General features: G+C 49.5%; 3 protein-coding genes across 13 annotated transcripts; 1 reads left to right on the top strand and 2 right to left on the bottom strand.

Annotated features, from left to right (window-relative positions):
* Positions 1–150: 150 nt before the first annotated feature.
* Positions 151–5,819, bottom strand: LOC143834349 (uncharacterized). 10 transcript variants are annotated; one of them, XM_077331098.1, is made up of 4 exons: positions 5,237–5,819; positions 5,081–5,154; positions 4,593–4,679; positions 151–3,551 (listed from the first exon to the last, which is right to left on the bottom strand). In XM_077331098.1, exons 1-4 carry the CDS (start codon positions 5,554–5,556, stop codon positions 2,749–2,751), a joined length of 1,284 nt encoding a protein of 427 aa, XP_077187213.1. In that variant the 5' UTR covers positions 5,557–5,819; the 3' UTR covers positions 151–2,748. The 10 variants fall into 10 exon arrangements, with proteins under 10 accessions (XP_077187213.1, XP_077187212.1, XP_077187219.1 ...); XM_077331097.1 differs by having other exon boundaries at positions 151–3,554; positions 5,237–5,818; XM_077331104.1 differs by having other exon boundaries at positions 5,055–5,814.
* A 634-nt stretch (positions 5,820–6,453) lies between these two features.
* On the bottom strand, positions 6,454–24,320 carry LOC143834388 (sulfotransferase 2B1-like). 2 transcript variants are annotated; one of them, XM_077331201.1, is made up of 7 exons: positions 24,169–24,320; positions 22,942–23,086; positions 19,143–19,351; positions 18,236–18,362; positions 16,193–16,287; positions 15,681–15,861; positions 6,454–6,714 (listed from the first exon to the last, which is right to left on the bottom strand). In XM_077331201.1, the coding sequence occupies exons 2-7, from the start codon at positions 23,078–23,080 to the stop codon at positions 6,605–6,607; spliced, it is 861 nt and encodes a 286-aa protein (XP_077187316.1). In that variant the 5' UTR covers positions 23,081–23,086; positions 24,169–24,320; the 3' UTR covers positions 6,454–6,604. The 2 variants fall into 2 exon arrangements, with proteins under 2 accessions (XP_077187316.1, XP_077187317.1); XM_077331202.1 differs by lacking the exon at positions 24,169–24,320 and adding an exon at positions 23,954–24,100.
* On the top strand, positions 7,542–14,006 carry LOC143834248 (uncharacterized). The gene is made up of 6 exons (XM_077330906.1): positions 7,542–7,956; positions 9,293–9,752; positions 9,924–10,041; positions 10,788–10,870; positions 11,127–11,253; positions 12,291–14,006. The coding sequence occupies exons 1-6, from the start codon at positions 7,805–7,807 to the stop codon at positions 13,481–13,483; spliced, it is 2,133 nt and encodes a 710-aa protein (XP_077187021.1). The 5' UTR covers positions 7,542–7,804; the 3' UTR covers positions 13,484–14,006.
* Positions 24,321–25,645: the final 1,325 nt, after the last annotated feature.

Below are 25,645 nucleotides of genomic sequence, written 5' to 3'. Positions count from 1 at the left end.
ATAAGATTTTCATTTGCTTTCAATGGCGAAGACTTTTCGTAGCAAATATGTATTTTAAAAAATGACACAAATTAATGAGCCAGCTCTGGAGCTTCCCAGAACTTTTCAGACTTGACCAGAAAACAGCAAGGAAAGGATGCAGGGAACACATTTTAACCGTTTTCAAATCTGAATATAGCTTTTATATTTCAAAACAAATGAGCAAACCTTGTCGGGCGTGAAAAACAGAATTCATTTTTTCCACTTGGCATTGTTTGCCTAATACTTTTCTGCACTCCTCTCAGTCAAAACTGGAGGGCTGGCTTCCTTCCCAGCAGGCCAGTCTGACAGAGCGCTTCCCCAGCTCCTGCTACCCAACATCCTTTGAGAGGCAGCTCTGAGAGTTTGATCCTGGGCCCTTTGAGAGCCAAACCAAGAGCTCCGTCAGTCACGGACACACATAGAATTTTTTTTTTTGGCTGCTGGACAGTCACCCGAATGAAAAGGTCTAGTGATCCCGAACGCTTCCTCCAGGCAGGCTTCGGCTTCCGGGCCCTGCTTGTTGGTCCTCCTGGTTGACCATGGTGTGAAGCAGGAAGCTGGGCCAGATGGTCCCATCCAGCAGTTCTTAGGTTCTTAAACGCTCGTCTACAACATCTGAGGTGGTTCGAAATTTCTAGATTGCCAGTTTAGGACCTGCAGTCTTCCAGAGCCAGAGACCTGAGCAAGTTGACGGACACATGCTTTCCCTAACTGCGGTAAGAGTAAGGATATTCAGACGAGGCATGTTTTCTGTGCCTTTCTAAGTCGTACAAAATGACACAGAACGCTTTCCTTGAAGCTGCAGACGTACCAATGGCTTTTATGCAGAGGACTTTTCTATTACCTCCCTCCCACCCCCCATGTCTTCTTAACCACATTGTTGAGACGTTCACTGTTCAGCTGTCAATAGAATATTTATAATCACGTTCGGGACTGTCTTGAATAAGCTCCCACCTGTGTCAAGAAGATGGAATCCTTCATCCACAAGGTACACATATTCTGAGACAACACACTGCCATGTATGGGGAGGGATGGGGGGGGAGGACGGTACCATCCTGAGCTCAATAAAGCTCAGGGGAGAAGTGTTCAGTTTGGGGAATCCTAGGTAAAATCTGAGCCCTATACCTGTTTTTTACTGCCCAAAGTGGTCTCCAAAGCAGCTTACAATCCCTTTCCTCTCCTCACAGCAGGCTGAGAGAGCTCTGAGAGAACTGGGACTGGCCCAAAGTCGCCCAGCTGGCTGCATGTGGAGGAGGAGTGGGGAATCAAACCTATTTAGATTACAACGCAGTTGATCCTGCATTGAGCAGGGGTTGGACTCTGTATGGCCCCCAACTCTGTGATTATATAAACTGGCTCTTAGCCTCTACACCAGGGGTAGTCAAACTGCGGCCCTCCAGATGTCCATGGACTACAATTCCCAGGAGCCCCTGCCAGGGCCACAGTTTGACTACCCCTGCTCTACACCAAGGCTGCAGAGTCCTGGGGAAACACAAAATGAATTATACCGTTTCAGACTTATCAACAGGGCATGCCATTTTTTGAATACTTTCCCACACAGAAAAGTCTCAAAGAACAGCAAGCTACGGCAGCTTGGTGGGGAACGAACCTCTACTATGCACGGTGGGTAGTTCCCGGATTCAAGCCCAGGCATGCCCAGTTACAGTGATCTGGCAGGAAAGGTCTGTCTCTGCCGGAGTCCCTGAAATGTCAATGCTAGTCAAAAGCAGACAATGACAGAGGTAGATGAACTAGTTGTCTGTTGTGGTATTAAGGCACCCGTATATACTCATGTCAGCAGGGACAGTGGTAGAGCATCTGTTACGCATGCAAGGGGTCCCTCCAGTTAAAAGTAGCCCACAAACATCTAGTGCCTGAGCTCATGGAGAACTGCAGCGACTCGGAATACACAATACAGGCTTGGAGAAATCGACAGGTTCACTTGGAAGAAGGCCGGCTGCAGCCCTTTGCCTACTCAGCTGGGTTTTCAGTTTATAGGGAGATGCCCAAGTATGGGGCTTTCCAAGAACAAGAGAACCCCCCTCCTAACAGGAGGAATAAATGCTAAGTGGGGAACAAGAGAAGTTTATAAAATGGTGCAAAAGAAGACAGAGGTTCCCCCCCCCCTCATAATACTAGAACTTGGGATCACCCAATATATTTAAGAAAAAGAATTCCCCCCCCCCCCGCATCCTTAACTTGTGGAACCTGCTGTCAAAATATGTAGTGGTGGTTGCTAGCTTACATTTCTTTTACATGGGGATTGGGGTACATGAATGGAGGTGAGGTCCATTAAAGTCTAAACGGGACCACCATGTTCAGAGGCAGCCATTATGGGAGGGGGGAGGGGGACAATAGGGGAAGACTTCGATCTCTGTGCCTCTGCTGCTGGGGCAGGTGGCTGACTGCTGGAGAACAGAGTGCTGACCTAGGCCTAGTCTGCACACAATAGATAATGCACTTTCAATGCACTTTAGAAGTAGATTTTCCTGTTCTGCACTGGAAAATCCAGCTGCCAAAGCACATTGAAAGTGCATTATCCTTTGTGTGCAGAATGGGCCCTAGACGGACTCATGGTCAGACTCGGCCAAACCTCATTCTGCCTTCCAGTGCAGATCAGGGAGGCTGCAATTTCTCACAAACGCCGAGTACTTCATACGGTTTCACTCTTGACAAGTTTCATTTCGTGTGGAGGGGGAAAAAACCGGTCCCCGCATAAAGCTCCTCTCACGGAACCGTCACTTCCGCAGCGTCTCCCGAGCGGGAAGGAACCAGAGTGGGATTCTGATGAAATCTCCTGCCGGGCTCAGGGGATTTGGGGAGGTTCGGCTGCACGTGGACCGTCTCGTGCTTAAGAAGGCCGGAACTCTGCTTGAACCTCTTCCCGCAGTGGAGGCATTTATACGGTTTCAGTCCGGTGTGGTTCCTCTTGTGTCTCGTCAGGCTAGATTTGTTACCGAAAGTGTTTCCGCAGTCTGAGCAACGGTACGGCTTTTCGCCAGTATGGATCCTCTCGTGTTTCACGAGGTTGGAACTTTGGGAGAAGCTTTTCCCGCAGACGGAGCAGCTATAGGGCGTCTCTCCAGTGTGGGTCCTCCCGTGGACCAGGAGGCTGGAGCTCTGCTTGAAGCTCTTCCCGCAGTCCGAGCATTTGTACGGCTTCAACCCAGTGTGGTTCCGTTCGTGCCGGATCAGGCTCGAACTCTGGCTGAATCTCTTCCCGCAGATCGGGCAGCCGAAGGGCTTCTCTCCGGTGTGTTTCCTTTTGTGTCTCGTCAAGCTGGATTTGTTGCTGAAGCTGTTCCCGCACTCGGAGCACGTGTACGGCTTCTCTCCGGTGTGGGTCCTCTCGTGGGTGAGGAGGGCCGACCGCTTCTTGAAGCATTTCCCACAGTCGGGGCACCTGTACCGCTTCTCCGCCACGTGTTGCCTCTCGCGGGTTATGAGGCCGGAATCGCCACCGAAGCTTTGGCCGTAGATCGCATAGTAGTGTGGTTTTTCTCCGGGGCAGATGATTTCGCACTCGTGGTCTTCTGAAACGAAGAAAGGCAACGTCAATCCTTACTGAGCCAAGAAGTTCAAAACAAAGACCAGTGACTCTCCCTGCCCCACCCTCACTTATGCCCTGGCAAGGACACTGATTTATTTACTTCACCAAGTTTCTACCCCACCTTTCTGCCCTCACAAAATGGCCAAACAATATTTAATTATGGAGTTGCCAAACTGTGGCTCTCCAGAAGCCCATGGACTACAATTCCCATGTGCCCCTGCCAGTATGCCTGCCAGGCAAGGACTCATGTGCATTGTAGTCCACAGACAGCTGAAGAGTCATAGTTTGGCCACCTCTGGTATTTTATTACTTCTGAGTAAGAGTGGTGTGATAGTGCAAAATATGGGTGAGAAGCATAGCTGTGGACACGCCCACACAGGGTCCCTCCCCTTCCCATTTTGGGAAGGAGGCGGTGGTCAACCTGCCCATATATGGTCACATTGCATTTTTATTCTGCCTTTCCTCCAAGGAGCTCTGGGTATCATATGTGGCTATTCCCTCCTTGGTAAGGGCAGTTAGTCTGAATGACAGGCTCAAAATCACCCGGCAAACTTCATATTCGAGTGGAAATCTGCCACTTTAACCAATACTCCTCATAGTTTTTTTTAAAGAAAGCAACACTATGTGCAGAAATGGGCAGATGTAGCGTTTTTACACTGCAGTGGGTCAACTCCTGGGGTTTCTTTTCTGATCAAACTGCTCTTTTCAACTTGTTTTAAAATTAAACTTAGCATAGTTACTGTCGCTGATGGTGGAAAACGCCATCAAGCCACGGCCGACTTACAACAGCCCTGAATCTTGGAACTTTTAGTAATTTTCAGAGGCCACTCCAATGAACCAGCGTGGTGGAAAGGGCCAGGATATTCCAATGACAAATAAGATGGCAGGCAAACTAAAGGGGGGACAGGATACAAATGTATTAAATAAAAAATAACCCCCCTTCCCATCTGGTGACGGCAACGGCCACTTGTGCAGCACACACCCCCACGGCCCAATTAAACGAGAAAGGTGGCGTTCGTACCCAACGAGACAATGTCAGCATGGTTTTCCTGCATGACGTTCCAGTATAAAGCTCTGCTGATTTGAATCCAGAAAATCCGCCTGGCTTCTGCGCACAGTAGAGGGTCACCATCCGTGGAAGAGAGAATTTTAGGAAGAGAATGTCAGGAAGAGAGGATTTTAAAGAAGAAAATAGTATGAGCCGGTGCTGGGGCTTCCCATTGTCCCAGACCCCTCTGAATTAGGGATGTCAGTCCTCAAGGGGGACCTGGGGACCCCTTGGGATTCCAGCTCATCTCCTGGGGATGAAGATCAGTTCCCCTGGGGAAAACGGCTGCTTTGGAAGCTGGACCCTGTATCGTTATGCCCCATCCCTCTCCCTAAGGACCCCCCCCCCCCACTTCTCGGGCTCCACCCCCAAAATCTCCAGGTATTTCCCAACCCAGAGCTGGCAACCCTCCCCCCAGGTCAGACACCTGCTCACCGCGCCTAATTCCCAGGCCGCCTCACCCCAGGGTGCTGCTCTCACCCCTCGAAGCGCTGCGGAGGCGACTCTCTCGTCCAGACGGCGATCACAGCCCCTTCTTGCAACACAAAATACAAGGGCGGGAGTCTCACGCCGCTTACCCGTGTGAATGCCGCCTCGCGTGCAGAATTCGCACCCACCTTTTGCAGCCGCTCCAGCGCAGGGCGATTCGGAAGAAGCGCGCAGCTGATAGGGACGCGTGGCGGGGGCAGGGGAGTGAAACCGGAGTTGGGAGCGATCCGCACCGCGAACGGGAGCGCACCGGAGTAGTTACAAGGGCATTACGGCGGCTCTGATCCGATTTAAGCGATCTTAATGATGCACTCGCCGGGGGAAGGATCTCGGCTGCGTGCTTGGTGGGGGGAACTGCAAAAAGCATTGCAGACTTTCCCCTTGTTGTGTTTTGGGTTTTTTTTTTGTTTTTAAGGCGGCTTTCCCTTTGTTTTCCGCTTCCCATCATGTGACTGAAGCCCAAGCCAGGGTGCTGGCAAGCCGAGTCCCGCTAAGCTGCTGCTGGAGCGCATGGATGGATTTTGCTGGCAGAGAGAAGGGACTTCTCTGTCCGAAGGTGTTTTGCACCGGTCTTCCGACGGGTGGGCTTAAGCAACAGGGCCAAGTCTGAGTCCAGTGGCACCTTTAAGACCAACAAAGTTTAATTCTGGCCATCAGGTTTGGTGTGCATGGATTTTTAGGGAAGTTGGTCTCCTGTTGGTGTCTTTTGCTAGCAAGTGAAGACCCCCCCCCCGACACACACACCCCAAATCTGGTGTAACCCCAATAACATTTGTTGCCCCCCCTTTAGTGTTGTTTATGGGTTCGAATTAAATTACTTTGTGGTTTAAAAAAAACCCACTGAATTCTTAGAGTCCAATGTCACCTTTAAGACTAACAAAGTTTTATTCAAGGTGTACGCATTTTATTCAAGGTGTAAACATACACCAAGGCGTATGCACACACATCTATTTATTGGGATAAAATTATAAATTATACAAACCCACATAGTAGTTACAAGTCTAAGATGGGAGCAAGGGCTCCGATAATTTATCTGATTATTCTTGGAGGGGAAGCAGAGAGCCCAGTTTGAGGTTGCATTTGTTTCTGATGATCGGGATCTAGTGGTATCCATTCAGATTTCTCCTCAGCAGTTCCATCTTTTCAGGGGGCTGTGTCATTTTTTGGATGGGGTTTTTAAAAATAAATATTTGTATAGCCTGCCCTTCCTAGATGCTCAGGACAGGGAACAACATAGGATCAATAAAACATAAAATCACATAACGTATGCATAAAACATTGATTCAGTTTGCCTTCAACTGATGTTTAAAAATTTGTCTGAACACGAAAAAAAAACATGCTCAAATCAAGTGACGCAAGGTGATATTTAAGGCAATGCAAAAGATGCCATTGTTTCTTAACCAAATTGTTAAGGTCAGGGCCTGGTTTCTCGGTAGAAGGGAACCGGACCAGTTGACATGTCTGTCCTGTGAGGATGCAGAACACTCTGGGATTCTTCAGTCCCATGGGAAGGTCATGTTCACACCCTGCATGTTCTCCTGATAAACACGGTCAAAGAGTTCACTTTGTGCCACAGTCAAGTGGTTCTTCCAATCCCCAGAGATTCCTGGAACGACACAAGAGCAGCCAGTTACCACCAAGGGAATGTACAAGAACCCTGCGTTGGTATAGCCTCCAGCAAGGACCGTACCACTTTAGAAACAGCAGCATCTTGCAGGAAGTTCTGAGGAGGCCTCTCAGAGATGGCAGTGTGCAATGCCAGGGACTCAAGGAAATATATTTTTTTAATTGGGAGATGCTGTTGCTAATGTGCCATGGTCCTCGCATGAGGCCCTACCACCACAAACTGGAACCACCCACTCAGAGTCTGCATCTCTCTCTCTGGTACATTTGGCAGCTGGCTGACTTCTCTCATTGGCCCTTGCTTGCCTTCCTTTTCATCCTATATAAGTTCTCTCTCCTCCTCCTTCTCCTCCTCCTCTCTCTTACCTGGGCTCTAGCAAGTTAGCCTTTTTGAAGGTAATCCATTCACAATAAATCCCATGTACCTACATATACATTGCCCCGGACAAACTGACCAGATCCAATGGGATGGAATTAATTCAAAATAAATTCCGTCTAAACATCTGGAAGAAGTTCCTGACAGTGAGAGTAGCTTCTCAGTGGAACAGGCTTCCTCGGGAGGTGGTGTGTTCTCCATCTTTGGAGATTTTTAAACAGAGGCTGGAGAGCCATCTGACGGAGAGGCTGATTCTGGGAAGGCTCAAGGGGGTAGCAGGTGACAGTGGATGAGCGAGAGGGTTGGGAGTGTCCTGCCTGGTGCAGGGGGTTGGACTAGATGACCCTGGAGGTCCTTTCCAACTCTATGATTCCGATTCTATGTAAGATGTGTTGGTGCAGGGCCTTGAAGAGGACATCTTTCCAGACCGACTGCTTCTAACCACTGATCCCAAGAACAAATCTCATTTCAAATCTCCGCCCCCCCCCGGGGTTTTCCCCTCTCCTGGGGGGGGGGGCGCAGGGCCAAACTGGCCCCGCCTACAAAAGGAAACATGTTCATCGTTTCTTTAAAATAAAAAGAGGACCGACAACAACAGTGAAGTGAACAGAGGGCATCTGGGGGCACCCAGCAAGGATCCCAGCGGCGCTTATCCTGGAAAGGGGAGGCGGGTTCACCCCCACCCCTCTCCCGGGGGATGCAGCGCGGCTCTCTGGTCTGCGAGGCGCAATCCGGCGCAGGGAGGCAATCCGGATTCCTAGAGAGGCGACGGGGAGGGAGAGGGAGGGAGGGAGGCGAGGAAGTCCCTTCCAGTCGCCGCCTTCCCTCCGTCCCTCCCGGGCAGCGCGGGTGAGTGGGGCGCCTCGGAGGCTGGAGGATCGCGGGCAGCCCGGGCTGGGGGGGGGGCGGCGGGGGCGGCCAGGGGCAGGAGCACGCGGGGGAAGGAGGGAGAAGGCTCCGCTTTGCAGGGGAAGGAGGGAGATCGGAGGCTCCTGCGGTCCCAGTCCTTATCCGCCATGCACGGCTCCCTGGGCCCTCGTCCGGCCACAGATGCAGAGCCCCCCCCCCCCGACCACCACCTCCCCTCTTGGGGGTCTCCGCTCTGCAAAGGGTCCCTGGTGAGAAGCCAGGCCTGAAGCACCCTGCGCCAAAGCCGGCCACACGCGAACCAAAAGCGCTCCAGATTGCAAAGGGGAACTGACTTGGGCCTTGTCCGCGGAGTTTCTCCTTGGGGGAACTGGCCTCTGCCCCCAGGCGACAGCCACGAGGAGCTTTGCAGGTGACCCCAGGCCCTTCCCGAGGGGAGAGACCAGAGCCCACTACAAAGAGCCCCAGAGGAGGTTTAAAGAGTCCTGCAAAGTGAGGACAGGCACAGGTGACAGTTCCCTGATCCCCGGGGATCCCTTGTAAACATCCCTTGTAAACAAGGCCCAAGTCAGTTCCCCTTTGCAATCTGGAGCGCTTTTGGTTTGCATCCCTATGTGGAAAGATGCCCCAGAAGAGCTGGGGAAAAGCCACAGGTCAAGTCAACCTGTGGTCCTCCAGATGTCCGTGGACTGCAATTCCCATGAGCCCCTGCCAGCGAACGCTGGCAGGGGCTCATGGGGATTGTAGTCCATGGACATCTGGAGGACCACAGGTTGACTAGCCCTGGTTTAAAACATAGCGGAGAAAGGAAAGATGTGACAGAGAGTATTATACCATTATGTGTGGAAGTGTGTGTGTGTGTGTGGGGGGGGGAAACCTTCCTCTCCCACAATTCCTGAAGCTCGTCATGTAATGCAGTTGGTGTGCAGTAGAATTATAGAGTTGGACGGGACCTCCTGGGTCATCTAGTCCAACCCCCCGCACCATGCAGGATACTCACAACCCTCTCGCTCATCCACTGTCACCTGCCACCCCCTTCAGCCTTCCCAGAATCAGCCTCTCCGTCAGAGGGCTCTCCAGCCTCTGTGTTAAAATGTCGAAAGATGAAAAACTGATGAGAAAACGGGATAATTCCCACACTGTTCTTCTGGGGTTTGTTGTCTGGGAATGGGGCGGGGGCCTCTTCCTTGGGTGTTTCTAAAAGGGGGGCAGAGGAATTGACAGACAAGAGTTTGTGAGGGTGGAAAGGAGCCTCTGTGCTCTCCTGCCTGGGGGGGGGGTCCCAATATGCTCACGAAAGGCCTGGCTGTCTTTGCAGGACTGAGGAGCCCCCCCAACAGGCCTTCGAGAGAAGAAGCAAGGAGCTCCATCAGCTGGGTGAGATGGAAGGACAGGGATTGTCTGTCCCTGGACCGGGAGGAGGACTGCCTCCTCTCCAGGCTGTGAGGAGCGAGGCATTCTGGGAGATCCCCAGGGAAGACACATCCAGCCCGGATCCAGAGCGCCAGTGCTTCAGGCGCTTTCGCTACCCGGAGGCCGAGGGCCCCCGAGAGGCTTGCAGCCGACTCCACCATCTTTGCCGCCGGTGGCTGAAGCCGGAGAGGCGCAGCAAGCAGCAGATGCTGGACCTGGTGATCCTGGAGCAGTTCCTGGCCGTCCTGCCCCCGGAGATGCAGAGCTGGGTGGGGGAATGCCGGCCGGAGACCAGTTCCCAGGCGGTGGCCCTGGCCGAAGGCTTCCTCCTGAGCCAGGCGCAGGCCCAGAAGCAGGCCGGGCAGGTGAGTGAGTGTGTGTGTGTGTGTCACCAGGGAACCTCCAAAGTGACTGTCCTAAGGCCACTGTGCCCAACTTTCTCTGGACATCAGCCAAAAAAGGTCTTCTTCTGATCCCTCTTTGAACAACGATCTATATTTCTCATCCTTTTCTCTCCTCCTTGTGTGCTTTTTCAGGATCTGTCCAAGGGAGTTGCTGACGTACTCGAGGCTCCAAAGGATCCATCAGAGCCTGGGGTGAGGTCACCCTTAGGGGCAATTCCATGGGAGGGTGACGGAGGTGCTCCACCACTGGGTAAGGACAAAGGGATCCTGTTACAAATTTTTCTCTGGAGTGCGGCTGTGCTGCCTGCAGGTGGCCATGACAGTTCAGGTAGCTCTCCTTGGCAACTGGGAATGTAGAAGGGCTGGAAATTATTGATTGATTTTATGGCCCGCCACTCCCACACAGTGGCTCATGGCAGGTAACAACGTAAAATGGCCACAATAAAACCCCTTAAGATAAGCCATCAGGAATCAGTTTTCATCATACTTCTTATCCTTGCCCCTGGAACTTCAGATAATTTTCTACCATGTATCTCCCTCTCTCTGTGAAACTCACTCTGTTTTGAAAATCAACGGAGGGGCTGACCTTAAGTTAGCAAACGTGGCTTTCCTGCCTTCTGATTGTGATCTCTGCAGATGTCATTTAATCAGTCCCTGTTGGTTTAGCATCAGTGTTTCCCTGGTTTTATCCGCTTGTTCTTATTTCTCATTTTAGTCTAGAAACAGAAAAGTCGAGGTGCTTTGGAGCATTTCGGAAGACTGCAGAAATAACAGCCAGTATGTTTAGAATAAATAACTTGCGGAAATATCACAGTGGAGAGAGGGAGGATGTCATGCTGGGAGGGAAGCCGCGTGACCCTGATGTCAGTGAAAGTAGGATTGGGGAAAACAGAGCAGTCTCCTCTGAAGCTGAGACCCAGCCCCAGCAGTTCAGCCAGGCCATCTGCAGCAGCACAGGTATCTTCCAGTCATTCACCTCTCTTCTCTCCGTCACAGGTAGGGGAAGGACACAGCCTGCTTGCTCTGGGCCTCCCCCTCTTCATGGTGGAGCAGAAGCATCCTCTGAGCAACCAGATGAGGTAGGGAAAGGATCCTTTGGGAGGAAGTCTTGGATTCCCCCCCCCCCCAACGCACCTGTCTCTTGCACAACTCTCTGCAAATGACAGAGTCTTTCCCTTGCTTCTGTCCAACCTTCTCCCCAGGAAGGCTGTGAACAGCACGGAAGAAACTTTGGAGCTCGTGAAAGGGGATCTTTTCACTGCTTGGCCTCCCTTCTCCAATCAGTTCTCTATTCAATGTGTGCAACGAGAAACCGTTTTCTTCTTTTTTTTTCAGGGTGTGGTGACTTTTGAGGACGTGGCTGTGTACTTTTCGGAGGAGGAGTGGGCTGTGCTCGATGTGGGCCAAAAGAATCTGCACAGGGAAGTCACGGCGGACAACTGCGGGATCCTGGCCTCTCTCGGTACGGCTCCCTCCTCGCTTTTTTCTCTGGCAGTGTGGAAGGCTGCAATTCCCGCTGTTGTTGGGGCACTGCAGGGATGTCGTGGAGCAGTGGTCCCCAACCTTTTTGAGGCTGGGGACCAGCAGGGCAACTGCCCCCCTGCGCAAGCCATGAATGCGCACCTGCGCCCACGCATTGCGCATGCACTCCGGGCTGCGCATGTGCGCACGCGCCATGCACGGCCGAAATCGTGCATGCGTGGCACTTTCGCGCATGCACATGTGCGCAAAAGTGCCGCGCATGCGTGCTTTCGGCCGCGCATGGCGCATGCATGCATGCGCGGCCCACGGGTTGGGGACCACTGTCGTGGAGGACAGGTGGAGTGTGCCCATATTTCTTGGGCATTCTTTGGTCCCCTATAAAATTTATGTCTACCTATTTGTGCTGGAGCTACACATGATGGCATAACTAAAACTCGAGTGATAAGAATGAGATATTCCTAAAACCATTACAAACAGTCGTGGTCTCATTCCCAGGTAGGAGGTACACATTCTCTATGAGTGTAGGAATAACCAGCAAAATCATTATTCCTCTCTAAGAATGTACCCAAGTACCTGTACTTTCCAGTTTATCTGTAGATATTACGACAAACAACATTGCCAGGGAGATCAAGGAGTGTGTGGAGGGAAAAGGAAAGTATTCGCATCAAAAGTCTTTCTTGCTCTTACACTAAACACAGCCCAGCACTGAAACTTTTGCCTTGAAAATGGGACAGAGGGTTAGAACAGGAGATGTCAAGTGATCCCTAAAAGAAATTCTGTGGCTGGTTAAGATACACAAAGGGGAGGGGGATTGCTTACTTTCTGGAGCAACCAGAAAATCGTTTTAATGATGCTGGAGTCCTCAGGCAGCTAGGCATTTAGGACTCAGACAGAAGCAACTATGGGTTACGAAGCGTAAAGCGGGTTTGTGAAAAAGCACACCAACATTGCAATTGGTTTGGTTGGTGATGGGATGTTAAATTTCTCCCTCATTTGGTTTCCTCCTTATTCCAACAGAGAGGGAGAGCCAGCGAGGTGGAAGTGAGTATGAAGGGAAAACTGGGGGGAGAAAGAACTCCATTCCTTCTGAAGGTTCCCATATCCATGGAATCCCCAAAGAAATTTACATGGGAAGAAAGGAGAATAAATTGCCTGTCTATGAAAACATCTCGGCAGTAAAATCAAGCATTCATGTTCATCAAGCCATAAGACAGGAGGCGAAACAGAGCCATGGGCTCTTTCTACGCAGAAGATTGCGCACAGATGAAAAACCACACAAATGCTCAGAGTGTGGGAAATGCTTTCCCAAGAGCTTTCACCTTGTTGCCCATCAAAGAATCCACACAGGGGAGAAACCCTACCAATGCTCAGAATGTAGAAAGAGCTTCAGTCAGAAGTCACACCTTGTTTCACATCAAAGAATCCATACAGGGGAGAAACCGTATCAGTGCCCAGAGTGTGGAAAGAGCTTCAGACATAGCACAAGTCTTGCTTCCCATCGAAGAATCCACACTGGGGAGAAACCTTATCAATGCTCGGTGTGCGGAAAGAACTTTGGTAGGAGCTCAAACCTTGTTTCTCATGAAAGAATCCACACAGGGGAGAAACTCTATCCATGTTCCGAATGTGGAAAGAGCTTCAATGACAGATCAGGTCTTGTTTCGCATCAAAGAATCCATACAGGGGAGAAACCATTTCAATGCCCAGAGTGTGGGAAGTGCTTCAGACACAGCATAAGTCTTGCTTCCCATCGAAGAATCCACACTGGGGAGAAACCCTATCAGTGCTCTACGTGTGGAAAGAATTTCAATGACCGATCAACTCTTGTTAGACACCAAAGGATCTGTACAGAGAAGAAACGGTATCAATGTTCTGAATGCGGGAAGAACTTCCGTGACAGCTTAAATCTCGCTTGGCATCAAAGAAACCATATTCATGCTTGTAGTGCGGAAAGAGTTTCAGCCAGAGCTCCGGCCTTGGTGCCCACCAAGGAGTTCACACTGGGAGGGAAACATGTCAATGATCACTGTGTGGAAAGGGCTTCCAGTGCCATGTCACACGTTACTTCCCGTCAAGGAATCCACACTGGGGGATCGACCATCTCTATCAGTTTTCAGAAGATGGAAGGAGCTTCTGTAAGATGGAGCATTTCCCTTCCCTTCAGAACCTCCCCACCAGCACAAATCCTCCCAAGAGAACTTCACAAGTAGACAGCTGGACAGTAAACACCTCCTTGGAGGAAAGGGAATGTTCTTGCAGCGTCAATGGAAGCAGTTTTGCGACTGCTCTACTCCAGGGGGGCTGCTCTACTCCAGGATTTCAGAAACAGAGCACATTACTTCAGGCTTCCTCAAAGTGACTTCCGATCTGCTTATGGCCTGGCTAACTTGAGATGGGATGGGATCAACAGATGCTCTTGGACATCTTTGCAAATTGGTATCTCTCTTATGCTGCTTAGCTGGTCAGGATTTTGTAGTTCAATTCTGCGTTTTTTTTTCAGTTTTTGTCAGAGGGCTTGAATTTGCTGGGGATGCCAGAAGATGGCTGCTCTGCCCTTGATGTTTTGGGTTTCATCTTGTCTCTTGTGCACGGAATCATTGTGGGAAGTTGTCTGGGTCACGGGGGTTCAGGGCCATCAGTCTGTGGGTGGCACGTCTCTCTCCTTTTGACCTTGGGAGGGGTTATGCTGTAATCTTGCCACATGGCAATAGTAAAAGAGTAGAGTGTTTTTAATGTGCCTCTGTTTTAATTTACTGTTTAGATTCATAAAAATCTCCTGTCCCTATGGCTTACAGCAGGCAGCAGTATTTTGCCGTATCTCCTACATCCTATGATTCAGGGTCGTTTTGTTCCATGTATTGGTGCTTTCTGCCTTCCATTTCCTCAAGATCAGTGGTTCTCAGTCTTGGGGTCGGGACCCCTTTGGGGGTTGAATGACCCTTTCACAGGGGTCGCGGCAAGGCAAGCAGCTTGGCTGGGGGGGCGCTATCCACACAACAGCCTTGTGAGGTAGATCGAGATAGAATGTTCGTCTGTCTGGAGCAGCGGAAAAGAGTGAGATTGGAACGGTGGGACAAGAGGCAGAACGGAACTGAGAAACCCCAGAAAAAAATCAATTTATATACAATCATGAACAATGGATCTTCACGCCATAGGTCAGTTTCAGTTTAATTTCTGTGAAAGAACACTTGTATAAATTTATGATTGGGGGTCACCACAACATGAGGAACGGTATTAAAGGGTCGCGACATTGGGAAGGTTGAGAACCACTGCTCAGGATCATGCAGAATGAGTCCTGTCTCTGCTGAGAAAATGCACAAATGTTTTGGGAAGGGGGGAGGGAGAAGTAAACAGAGTTTGAGCCAGCAGCTCTTCCATACCCGCTCACCCGCTTTGGTCCATATTGAATAATGGATTCTTACCCGATAAACACGCCCTCTATCCTACATGAGTAACTTCAAGCACTTTGCCATAGAATCATAGAGTTGGAAGGGATCTCCAGGGTCATCTAGTCCAGCCCCCGATAAAGGAGGAAGTGATTACAGCTGAATTAAACTTGGCAGGAGCGACTTAGCTAACTAGACGGCAAGGTTCAACATTCAGTCCAACATTGTGAATCACATGGTGGCCAAAACTCAGGTGCCCCAGGAGGTCCCCCAGTGGGGGCAGAACTCCACAAGCCCTCCAACGGCCCCCCTCCCCAAACACCAAGAATACAGAGCATTATTACACCAGAAAGAATAATCCCTCTTGTGGCTAATAGCCACTGGTGGTCTTCTGCTCCATATGTTTACCAATCCCCTTTTGGAAATGTCTATGGCTGCCATCACATCGTGTGGGGCTGACTTCCATGTGTTAATCAATGGAGAACTGCAGCTCCCCTCTGACAGCTGCATGAAAGCTGGGGGACCCCCAAACCAACCTCGAGACGACTTAGCCAAGAGAGGCGGGATATAAATTAAATTATAAATAAATAAAATAAATAAATAATGCATCCTTTCTCAACTTTTTAATGGTTGAGATCCCTCTGGAACATTCTTTGGGCTTTGGGAAACCCCAGAAGTGGCGTGAGTGTGCAGGAGATGGCTGGGAAGCAGAGCTGTGGACACGCCCACCTAAAGCCCCTCCCCTTCCCATCCCCTCAAGGCCCAACAGTGGCCATTTTGGGAGGGGAGGGCGGGTCGGCATGATCATATATGGTCATATCACAATAAATGTTGAGCAAATATTTAAATATATATAAAAATGGCTTAACTCCCACCCAGTCAGGAAACCTTTCCAGGGGTATCAAGAAACCACAAAGTTTGACAAAACCCTGGCTGAGAAAGACTGCTGGAATGTATAAATCATGCCCTGAAGCAAAAGTAAACAAACAAACCCTAAAGATCCTTTCCGTTCTACTTGTACCTTTTCTCATGAATTTCCCCTTCTTGTGGTCCATGTAGGCCTCTTCGATCATGGTGAGATTAGACATCTTGTTGTCCTTCATCTTCTGGAAAGAGGCATTTTCCACCACAGAGTCAATTTGCGGGTCGTTGAGCTCCTTTCCTAGGAAGTGGCAGATCCTCTTAACGCTGCCTCGTAGGTCCTGGGAAGGACAAAGGGAAGAGGTCAGGTGATCATAGAATCAGACCCTTGTTCCATCAAAGACAGTGGAGTCTCAGCTTGAGCCATCTGTCTGCCGCCAATTTTGCTAGAATTCCTGAGGCACATAATCCTAGATTTGTGGCCATGAGGGAATAATTTCTTCACAATGCCCATCTGGACCTGATAAGGAGCATGATGCTCACATAGGACCTTTTGAAAAAGAGAAGAAAACCTCGTGGGAGAGATTCCGGAACAGCCCAAGGCACCCATCTCACAAAACTAGTTGTTTTGAAAAATTGGAACCCATAAGCTGAGGTAACTTGGAGCCATACCTGCTGCAGCTCTTCATAGGTCATAACGAAGACGTTGTCTCTGTCCTTCATTTGTAGCCAGCCCTTCACGTGATCAAACCAAGAACCAGAAGGCACTGGAAATGGGAAGTGGAGATAGCTCAAAAATGGACCTGAAGAGCTGGGGGAAGTTCAGAAACAAGCTACTCAAAAACCCAAAACATCTGGGATTTCTCAGCTTAAACAAACTGAGGGGTGACATGACTGAGATATACAAAAGTAGAGAATTCTACTCTGAGAATCCTACTCACTCATCAGGAGCTGTGTGAATAAGTACTTTCTTTTGTCAGTCCTGAATCCACTGGTCATCAAGACACGAAGCTCGTTTATACTGTGTGAAACTTAACATCAACAGGGTCCACTCAAAATTGGCAGCAGGACCTCAGGGCAGAGGCCTTTCACATCCCTTCTGCCAGATCCTCTCAAGAGCAGGTGCTGGGAACTGAACCTGAGACCTTCTGCAAGCCAAGCAGATGCTCTACCACTGAGCTCCTGCCCCTCAACTTCATTGGGTACCTCCACATACTAGAATGATGAGAGAGAGAGAAGATTCCCTCTAGCCACTTCTACACTGAATATTGTAAACATCTACCCTGCCCTACCTCACTTTTCTTTTTCTAAAAATAATCTCTTGTCAATGCAAATAAAAGAAGATGAGCCATGTAAAATAAGGCAGACACGATTATGGCTTCCATGGAAGAAGACTTGGTTTTATATCCCGCTTTTCACTGCTAGAAAGAGTCTCAAAGCAGCTTACAATCACCTTCCCTTCCTGTCCCCACAACATGCACCCTGTGAGGTGGGTGGGGCTGGAAGAGCTCTGAGTGTACAGTGTCTGGCCCAAGGTCACCCAAGGTCACCCAGCGGGCTGCATGCGAAGGAGGAGTGGGGAATCAAATCCGGCTGCCGCTCCTACCACCCTACACCCTGCTGCCTCTTGATGTAAATAACATAGTGGAACATTCTCAGAACCCTGACACATCTACAGTTCCCAGGTATTCTTTGTGGAGTGTTGACAATCAACAATGCACAGAAGTCTGCTAGATCAAGATGGGCAGCCGTGTAAATACTGGCAGTCTTCAAGCAAAGGTTGGATACACACTTTTCTTGGGTGCTTTAGGATCCTTAGGGCTGATCCTGCGTTGAGCAGGGGGTTGGACTAGATGGCCTGTATGGCCCCTTCCAACTCTATGATTCTGTGATTCTATGATTCTAAATAGAAAAGGACAGGAGTCCAGTAGCACCTCACAGATTTGTAGGTTTGTCACGGTTCTGAGAACATTGTCATTTTATCTACATATTTCTGTCCTACGTTTCTTCCATGGAAGCCATAATAGTACATATCCTATTTCACAGGGATTATCCTACTTTAGTGACACAAGAATCCTCTGCATTGACAACAAGGGAAGATTATTTTTAGGAAAAGAAAAGGGAGGGAGGAACCAACTCTTCTTCTTCTTCAGTAATATCAGGGCTCTCTCAGCCTCACCCACCTCACAGGGTGTCTGTTGTGGGGAGAGGAAAGGGAAGGCAGTCGCTGTAAGCCGCTTTGAGACTCCTTCGGGTAGAGAAAAACGGCATATAAGACCCAACTCTTCTTCTCTTCTTCTTCAGTGACTCATGAAAGTCACACCTTTTGTTAATCTTTAAGGCATCACTGGGCTCTTGATGCTTTTTAGAGTCTGCTGGCAATTAGGCATCACAGAGGGCCGTCATCTATGACTGGGGAGATTCCTAGAGATTTGGGTGAGGAACATGGAAAGGACACAAGTTGGGGAGAGCAGTGACCTCAGCAGGGATGTGATCCCATAACAACTGCCCCTCTAAGCTGCCCTCCCCTCCAGGGGAACAAACGACTGTAGTCTGGAGTGAGTTGTAATTCCAGAAGAACACCAGGTTCTACTGGGACGATGGTAACTCTGGCGCCATGAGGGCTTGCATTTCTGGCCCAAGGGTGAGGTCCAAATGGGTGTGCATCTGTTGAAATTCGGCTAGAGGACGGGTCTAATCTGCCAGTTCCCATACCATTCCCACTCAGGAACTCCTGCAGCAGCTCTTCCAGGGTCCCAAACTCCTTCCACACTTTGAGCATCTTCGAGAAATAGTAGTGTGAGACCAACACATCCCTGGGATTGCGCACAGTGTAGATCACCTGCAGGGCATAACATTTAATAGCGGAGTAACTGGGCTACCATTAAGCTGCTTTTCCAAACTTGTTCTTCCGAAGTGCTTATACATTAATTATCTTATCCACTGGGTTCCCCTTTATAAAAGGGAAACTGGCCCTGGGGTGGAGCGAGTCCGGCTGTCCGAGTTGGAATAGGGCTAAGCTGGCCGCACCCTGATTGGCCCGCCTGGACAGCTCCCACCCGCACTGCCCCAGGGTACGGGAAGGCCTTTTGCGGCGTGCCTGTTGAGGAGGGGCCTCGCTGCTGCCCCTGGCCCCGAGAAGGCCTTTTGAGCCCTTCCCGGGCCTGGGGGGAGCTCTCCGCCGGTGCACCCTGCGGGGAGCACACTCCCTGGGTCCGGGGCCTTGGGTTCGAGGCCTTCTCTCCGCAGCCACGCCCTGCCGGGAGCGCCATCTCCGGGGCCCTGGGTCCAGGAAGGCCTTTCACCCCATTGCTGGCGCAGCAAGAAGCCTTCCTGGACCATCACCCAGCTCCCTGGCGCCGAGGACAATGATGATCAGGTAAGCTGGGGGGGGGGGCTTCTCCTTCCCTTCCCCTTTCCCCTTCTCCCCTTTCAAAGCCCATTTATTTATACAAGAGAATCAAATCAAGCCGAGGGCTGCAGTAAAATGGAGTGGTGTCCGGGAGACCCGTTGATAAGGTTATAATGGCCTCCACTGGTGGTAGATTCACCACTGTTGAGAAGCACGGTATGCACAATCTGTGTGGGCAGCCATGCCCATGTGAGCTTCCCCCTTTCTTACCTTGGCCTTGGAGCAGAGAAAGGACTTGGGGAAAAGCTGGATTGGAAGATGGCTGGAGATCTGCCTGGGCGGAGGATTCTTCAAGGCCGTCTCCAGGCCTTGATCAGTCTCTATCCAGGGGCTCCGCTCAAACACCGGCACGTTGCGTACCAAACTGGGGTCCCCGTCATTTCGGATTAAGCCCAAGATCTCCGACATCCAATTGGTACCTAAGAGAGAGTTCAATAGTTGTTGTTGTTGTTGTATTTAGATTAATTTGCCGGCACTCCCTAAATGGCTCGTGGTGAGTCACAATGTATAAGAAAAACCCCATTAAAACACCCATTAAAACTTTAAAATACTCCCAACATGGCGGAAAAACCCCATTCCTAATCTCTGTTGCTAAGGGGGGGGGGGTGGAGGTTGCCTTCTCATGAGATTCTCTCCTGCACCCAATTAGAGGATCTGAACTAAACAATTTTAATGGCTTTGTCTGTGCAAAACTGTTTATGGCCACACCTCTCCAGGATTTATCTATTAAAGGGATATTCTCGACCTTGAATTCAGATAGTACTTTACAAAAGAGTAAGGAGGTGAGTTCGGTTCTTTGAAATGGAACCAGAGAATTTGTAGAAACTTTTTATCTTTTATGAGGAGTTATTCTCTTTTATCGAAGACAGAAATACAGACGTGAAAATGTATTTGTTTTGCTGCTGTTAAGGTTCATCAAAAATTCCCCCGTTATCCATGAAGACACCACATTTAGTTTTCTTCCGAGACTTCTATCCAGAGAAATCTGATTTGCTTGTCACAGAATTGGATATTTTCAGTCTTATCTGTCTCTAAATCTATTCTGTCACCATCAGATGGTTATTACCTAGATCACAGACCGGTGCCGTAACTAAATCTAAGATCAGGGACATGCGCTCAAATAAATCAATTAGCATGCCCATGTGAGTGACATCTGATACAGCAAGATAAGAAGGCCAGTCTCTTTGCCTCTATGAAAAAGCAATTGATCTAACTTTTCTGCAAGTAATCTGAGGAAGAGGGCTTGCACTCGAAAGCTCACGCCTCGAATAAATCTTTGTTGGCCTTAAAGGTGCTGCTGGACACCGAATTTTTTTCTGCAACTGTCCAAGATGAAAGTGTCGCCCAGTCACAGCTGACTCATGGTGACCCTGTAGGGCAGGGGTAGTCAAACTGCGGCCCTCCAGATGTCCATGGACTACAATTCCCAGGAGCCCCTGCCAGCATTCGCTGGCAGGGGCTCCTGGGAATTGTAGTCCATGGACATCTGGAGGGCCGCAGTTTGACTACCCCTGCTATAGGGTTTTCAAGGCGAGAGAGGTGGTCTATCATTGCTTCTCTCCACCTCACAGTCCTTGGAGGTCTCCCATCCAACTACTAGCCAGGGCTGACCCTACTTAGGTTCTGAGATCTGATTAGATCAAGCTACCCTGGGCTACCTGGGTCAGGGAAGTCAAAATAAAGATTCTTTGACATTTGACAGGGGCTTGAGCTCTTGGTTAGCTTGCAAACTCAGCCAGGCAAGGTGACTGAACTTGCTGCTACTTGTATAACCTCTTCTGCCTCCCCCTTCCCCGGCCCTGTTTGTTTTGCAAAGTACTCTTTTCATCTACAATGAGTGCCAAACTAATCAGCAATAGGATCACAAGAACTGAAATGTTTCCCCCCCCCCCCCAAACAACTGGCTACTCTAACACCCTCAGTGGCATGATGCCCCCAGACTTACACCCGTCTCCCCAGTCAAAGAGCCACAAATGTATTTCGTTGCTGGGAAACTGGTGACAAAACACAGTTTGCCAAGATTCTCCAGGAATGAGGTTTTATGTGGCCTGGAATCTGCGTATCTGAGGGACTGTCTCTCCCCTATAGCCCCTTTGCTTTGCAAATACCAACGTGTTGGTTGTCCTTGGCCCAGAGAAATGCGTCTGGCCTTGACCAGAGGTAGGGCCTTTTTGGCTGTGTCTCCAGCCTGGTGGAATGAGTTCCCATCAGAGATCTAGGCCCTTTCGGAGATTCCAAAGTTTCGAAGGGCCTACAAGACAGCACTCTTCCACCAAGCATTCGGATGAGGCCAGGGCTGGCCCATTTTCCACACCTTGGATAATGCACTTTCACAGTGCTTTGGCAGCTGGCTTTTCCTGTGCGGAACAGGATAATCTCCTTCTAAAGTGCATTGAAAGTGCATTATCCAACGTGTGGGGAGTAGGCCTTATAATCTGAAACAGCCCTCCCACCATCATAACCGGGTTAATTATTCTAATTATCAATTTAACATCTAGTGTGGGTGATAGTTTATATGTCAAGGCAATTGCGGTGTTTTAAATTGAAATGTGAAGTTTTTAATGTTTTTATTGTAAAATTATTTCTATGTTGTGAGCCACCCCGAGGCCTTTTAGGAGAGGGGCAGCCTAGAAATCTAATCTAAAGAAATAAATTAAACAAACAAACAAACACTATTCACAGGTGGTAACTCACTTTCAGATGGCCAAGGCATTCCACACAGGCTCTTTTATGATTTGCCTCACTTTTCTCCCCTAAGGGGACTCAAAGGTTGTATCATTCTTCCCTCCTCTACACAACAACCCTATGAGGCAGCTTAGGGCTGAGAGAGCGAGAGGCCCAATGTCACCTAAGAAGCTTCCAGAGCAGAGTGTGGGATTAGAACCCGGGTCTCCTAAATCCTGGCCTCAAATTATAACCACTACAGCACAGTGACTCGTGTCTCTGCTGGGAGTCACTGAGACATCACTGAATTTCTTGAGGCAAATCCAAATTCTATCAGAGACATTTCTCCGGTCATTTACTTGTTCATGTTGATGATCCCTTCCAGTAGAACAGTGGTTCTCAACCTTCCTACTGCCGCGACCCTTTAATACTGTTCCTCATGCTGTGGGGAGTCCCAACCATAAAATGATGCAAGGGTTCTTTCATAGAAATTAAACAGAAACTGACCAATGGCATGAAGATCCATTGTTCTCGATTGTATATAAATTGTTTTTTTTCCAGGGTTTCTCAGTTCAGTTCTGCCTCTTGTCCCACCATGCCGATCTTGCTCTTTTCCGCTGCTCCAGACAGAGGAACGCTCTCTCTCAATCTCTCTCAATCTACCCCGCAAGCCTGTTGTGTAGATGGCACCCCCCCCCCGGGCCAAGCTGCTTGCCCTGCCGCGACCCCTGTGAAAGTGTTGTTCGATCTCCAAAGGCTGAGAACCACTGCAGTAGAGAAAAGTGGAGTATAAAACACAACTCTTCTTCTCAGGTTTCTATGTTTTTTTTAAAAAATCCTCTTTATCCAGCCTTGGAAGAGGGAACAAAATCCGGATTTGTCTCATGACAAGTTCAGGAGTAGCTATCAGGCCTAAGGAATATCATCTTCTCCCCCCATGTCACCGCCACTGATTTTTGTTGACCTGTCTTCTGCTGGAGTATGCAAGATCTGTAGTGTGCATGATTGAACACCATATGAAAAATATCCTGCAGGAGCTGCAGAGGAGATCTGTACCTGGCATAATTAGATCGGGAACTTCCTAATACCTTTCAGAGCCCTGATGGATTCAGTTGGAGGCCTGAGCAACCTTCTTCCCTGTGTGCCTTCAGATGAAGAACAACAGTTAGACAGTTAGGACTGTTTCTCTCCTCTCTCTTTACAATTCTTTTCCTCTTCGCCATAAAGCCATTTATTCTTTAAGCAACTGGTCCTCTGCGCCTTTGAATAGTTTAAACTCTGCCCTCTTTTTCTTTGTGTCCGCATCTTGCACGGCTCCCCTTCCACCCATTTTCATCCACCTTACCTGATTTGGGGTAAACGACATTAAATATATCATCGTCCCGGACTTGGAAGTCGTTTTCTACATAGCTGAGGGTTTCCTCGTTGATCCCCTGTGTGGGGAAAAGGATCCCCTTGTAGGCGAAATAGTCTTCTGACGACATTGCAAACTACAGAGAACAGAGAGAGAAGTTTACCAGGTTGCCTCTTTAAACTGGGATTTTTCACCCAAAATAAGGTGTATTACCCAGAGCACAAACTCACTGAGGCTCAAATATACCCTTTCAGCTCAGAAACTTCCTGACCTCTGTAAACATCCCTTGAAACCCTTGAGGTAAGTGCCAGATGGCCTCTGGGCATCGCTGGATGATTTGTGCAAAACACAAGAACGCTGTTGTGTCATAAGCAATGGGCACCTGGTATCTATCAAATTCAGAGCAAGAGAAGAGCTAGTTGGGGGGGGGGAGTGTGCTCGCTTTTCACTATCCAGAGCTGCTTACAAACACCCTTTCCTTCCTTTCCCCAGAACAGAAGCCCTGTGAGAGAGCTCAGGGAGAACTGATTTTTACAAGAACAGCTCTAAAAGAACTGTGACTAGCCCAACGTCACCCAGCTGCATTCCTTAGATTTGCCTCCAGAACAATTTGATCCTCAGACACTATGCGTTACGTTGTCTGTTCTAATCATTTCTACCTGGTGTGTAATACCACTGGTTTACAAGAAGAGGAAGAAGAGAAAGAGTTGGTTCTTATATGCCGCTTTTCCCTACCCGAAGGAAGCTCAAAGTGGCTTACAGTCGCCGTCCCATTTCTCTCCCCACAACAGACCCCCTGAGGTGGGTGAGGCTGAAAGAGCCCTGATATCACTGCTCGGTCAGAACAGTTTTATCAGTGCTGTGACAAGCCCAAGGTCACCCAGCTGGCTGCATGTGGGGGAGTGCAGAATCGAACCCGGGATGCCAGATTAGAAGTCCGCACTCCTAACCACTACACCAAACTGGCTTTGTTCTCCTGCTCCAGATCAATATGGCTACCCACCTGAATCTACCTGGCGTTCATCCCCTCTCCCCATCCAAGAAGGTGAAGCTTTATTTGCTACAGTCAGGAAGCTGCTATTAAGCAAACTTTCTTCTGCTGATTTTTACATATTAAGAGGCAGAAGCAGGCCAGGAGGGCTTCTTTTCTGGCGATTTGGAAATCTTAATTTGCTGATAACCCCCCCCTCACAGGTAAACCCGCTCTCCCCTGCTCACCTTGCTGTCTAAGACTGCTCAGTCTCTCCTCTGTCCCTTTAACCTTTGCCTCTTCCCTCCTCCATCACATGCGCACCTCGGTCAGAAGGGTTGGGCTTGACCCTGGATCCGGACCAGAACGGGCAGTATTCCTACAGCTTACATCAGCATTTAGAGTGTGCAAATAATAAAAGCAAATAAAGGGAAGTAAATACGATGTAGTCCAAAGTAGAGTCCAAAGTGATTCAATCTGCATAGAAGTTCATCATTTCTTGAGATCCAGGCTGTAGATAAACAGGAAGACTTGGAGAAAGAGGTTCTGATATGATAAATATTAGCTAATGTTAACAAGAAGTGGTGGGAAGGGCCAAGTGGTGGGTACTGACAGGGATGGAGTGAAGGGAGGGAAACCGCATTAATCCGTCTCTGAAAGTCCTCTAAAAGAACAACGATTGAGAGGCTTTTTGCACGCCTTCAAAATAGCACAATGGTTGCCAATTGAAAACGCTACTGATTTGCTGTTTTGCACAACGTCGTCGACAATCTGCCACACATCTGAAACCAATCTGCAAAAAGCGCTTCCTTGTAGCGCTTTCAGGGAAATCCCCAAAAGTGGATTCACCCTCCGGAAAGCGATACAGTCCTGCAACCAATCTGCAACACTAGCGAAAAAGACCTGTGCGTTAACATTGTTGCGGTTTCTTCAAAGTCCCTCCTCCTGAGCCTGTCCTCCAAACTTCCGGCGAACTGTTCGCCATTTTTTTTTCTCCGAGCGAGCGGGGATAAACGCACCAGCGAGCCTCTTTCAGTTTAGAGGCTTCCCCGGCTTCAGTCCCTCCCCTTCAGTCACTAAGCACACACATTTCACACAGTCATTCAGCCGAAAATCGGGCCCGTGAGAGGGGGGGGAGGGGGGATTTTTTTTTTCCACTCGGAGGCAGCGTGGCCACGATCAAATGACAGCTCAAACAGAGGCTTCCCCGGCTTCAGTCCCTCCCCTTCAGTCACTAAGCACACACATTTCACACAGTCATTCAGCCGAAAATCGGGCCCGTGAGAGGGGGGGGAGGGGGGATTTTTTTTTTCCACTCGGAGGCAGCGTGGCCCCGATCAAATGACAGCTCAAACAGAGGCTTCCCCGGCTTCAGTCCCTCCCCTTCAGTCACTAAGCACACACATTTCACACAGTCATTCAGCCGAAAATTGGGCCCGTGAGAGGGGGGGAGGGGGGGATTTTTTTTTTCCACTCGTAGGCAGCGTGGCCCCGATCAAATGACAGCTCAAACAGAGGCTTCCCCGGCTTCAGTCCCTCCCCTTCAGTCACTAAGCACACACATTTTACACAGTCATTCAGCCGAAAATTGGGCCCGTGAGGGGGGGGGGATTTTTTTTTTTCACTCGGAGGCAGCGTGTTAACGATCAAACGATCAAACGGCAGCTCAAACACCCCAGGCAGCTGGATGGGTCTCTCCGTTGCAACGAATCTACACAGATTCGT

This window comes from Paroedura picta, chromosome 3 (genome assembly GCF_049243985.1).
Source record: "Paroedura picta isolate Pp20150507F chromosome 3, Ppicta_v3.0, whole genome shotgun sequence".
NCBI lineage: Eukaryota > Metazoa > Chordata > Lepidosauria > Squamata > Gekkonidae > Paroedura > Paroedura picta.
Note: the sequence above shows the minus strand (reverse complement) of the source record. Positions and strands in the feature narration are given on the sequence as shown.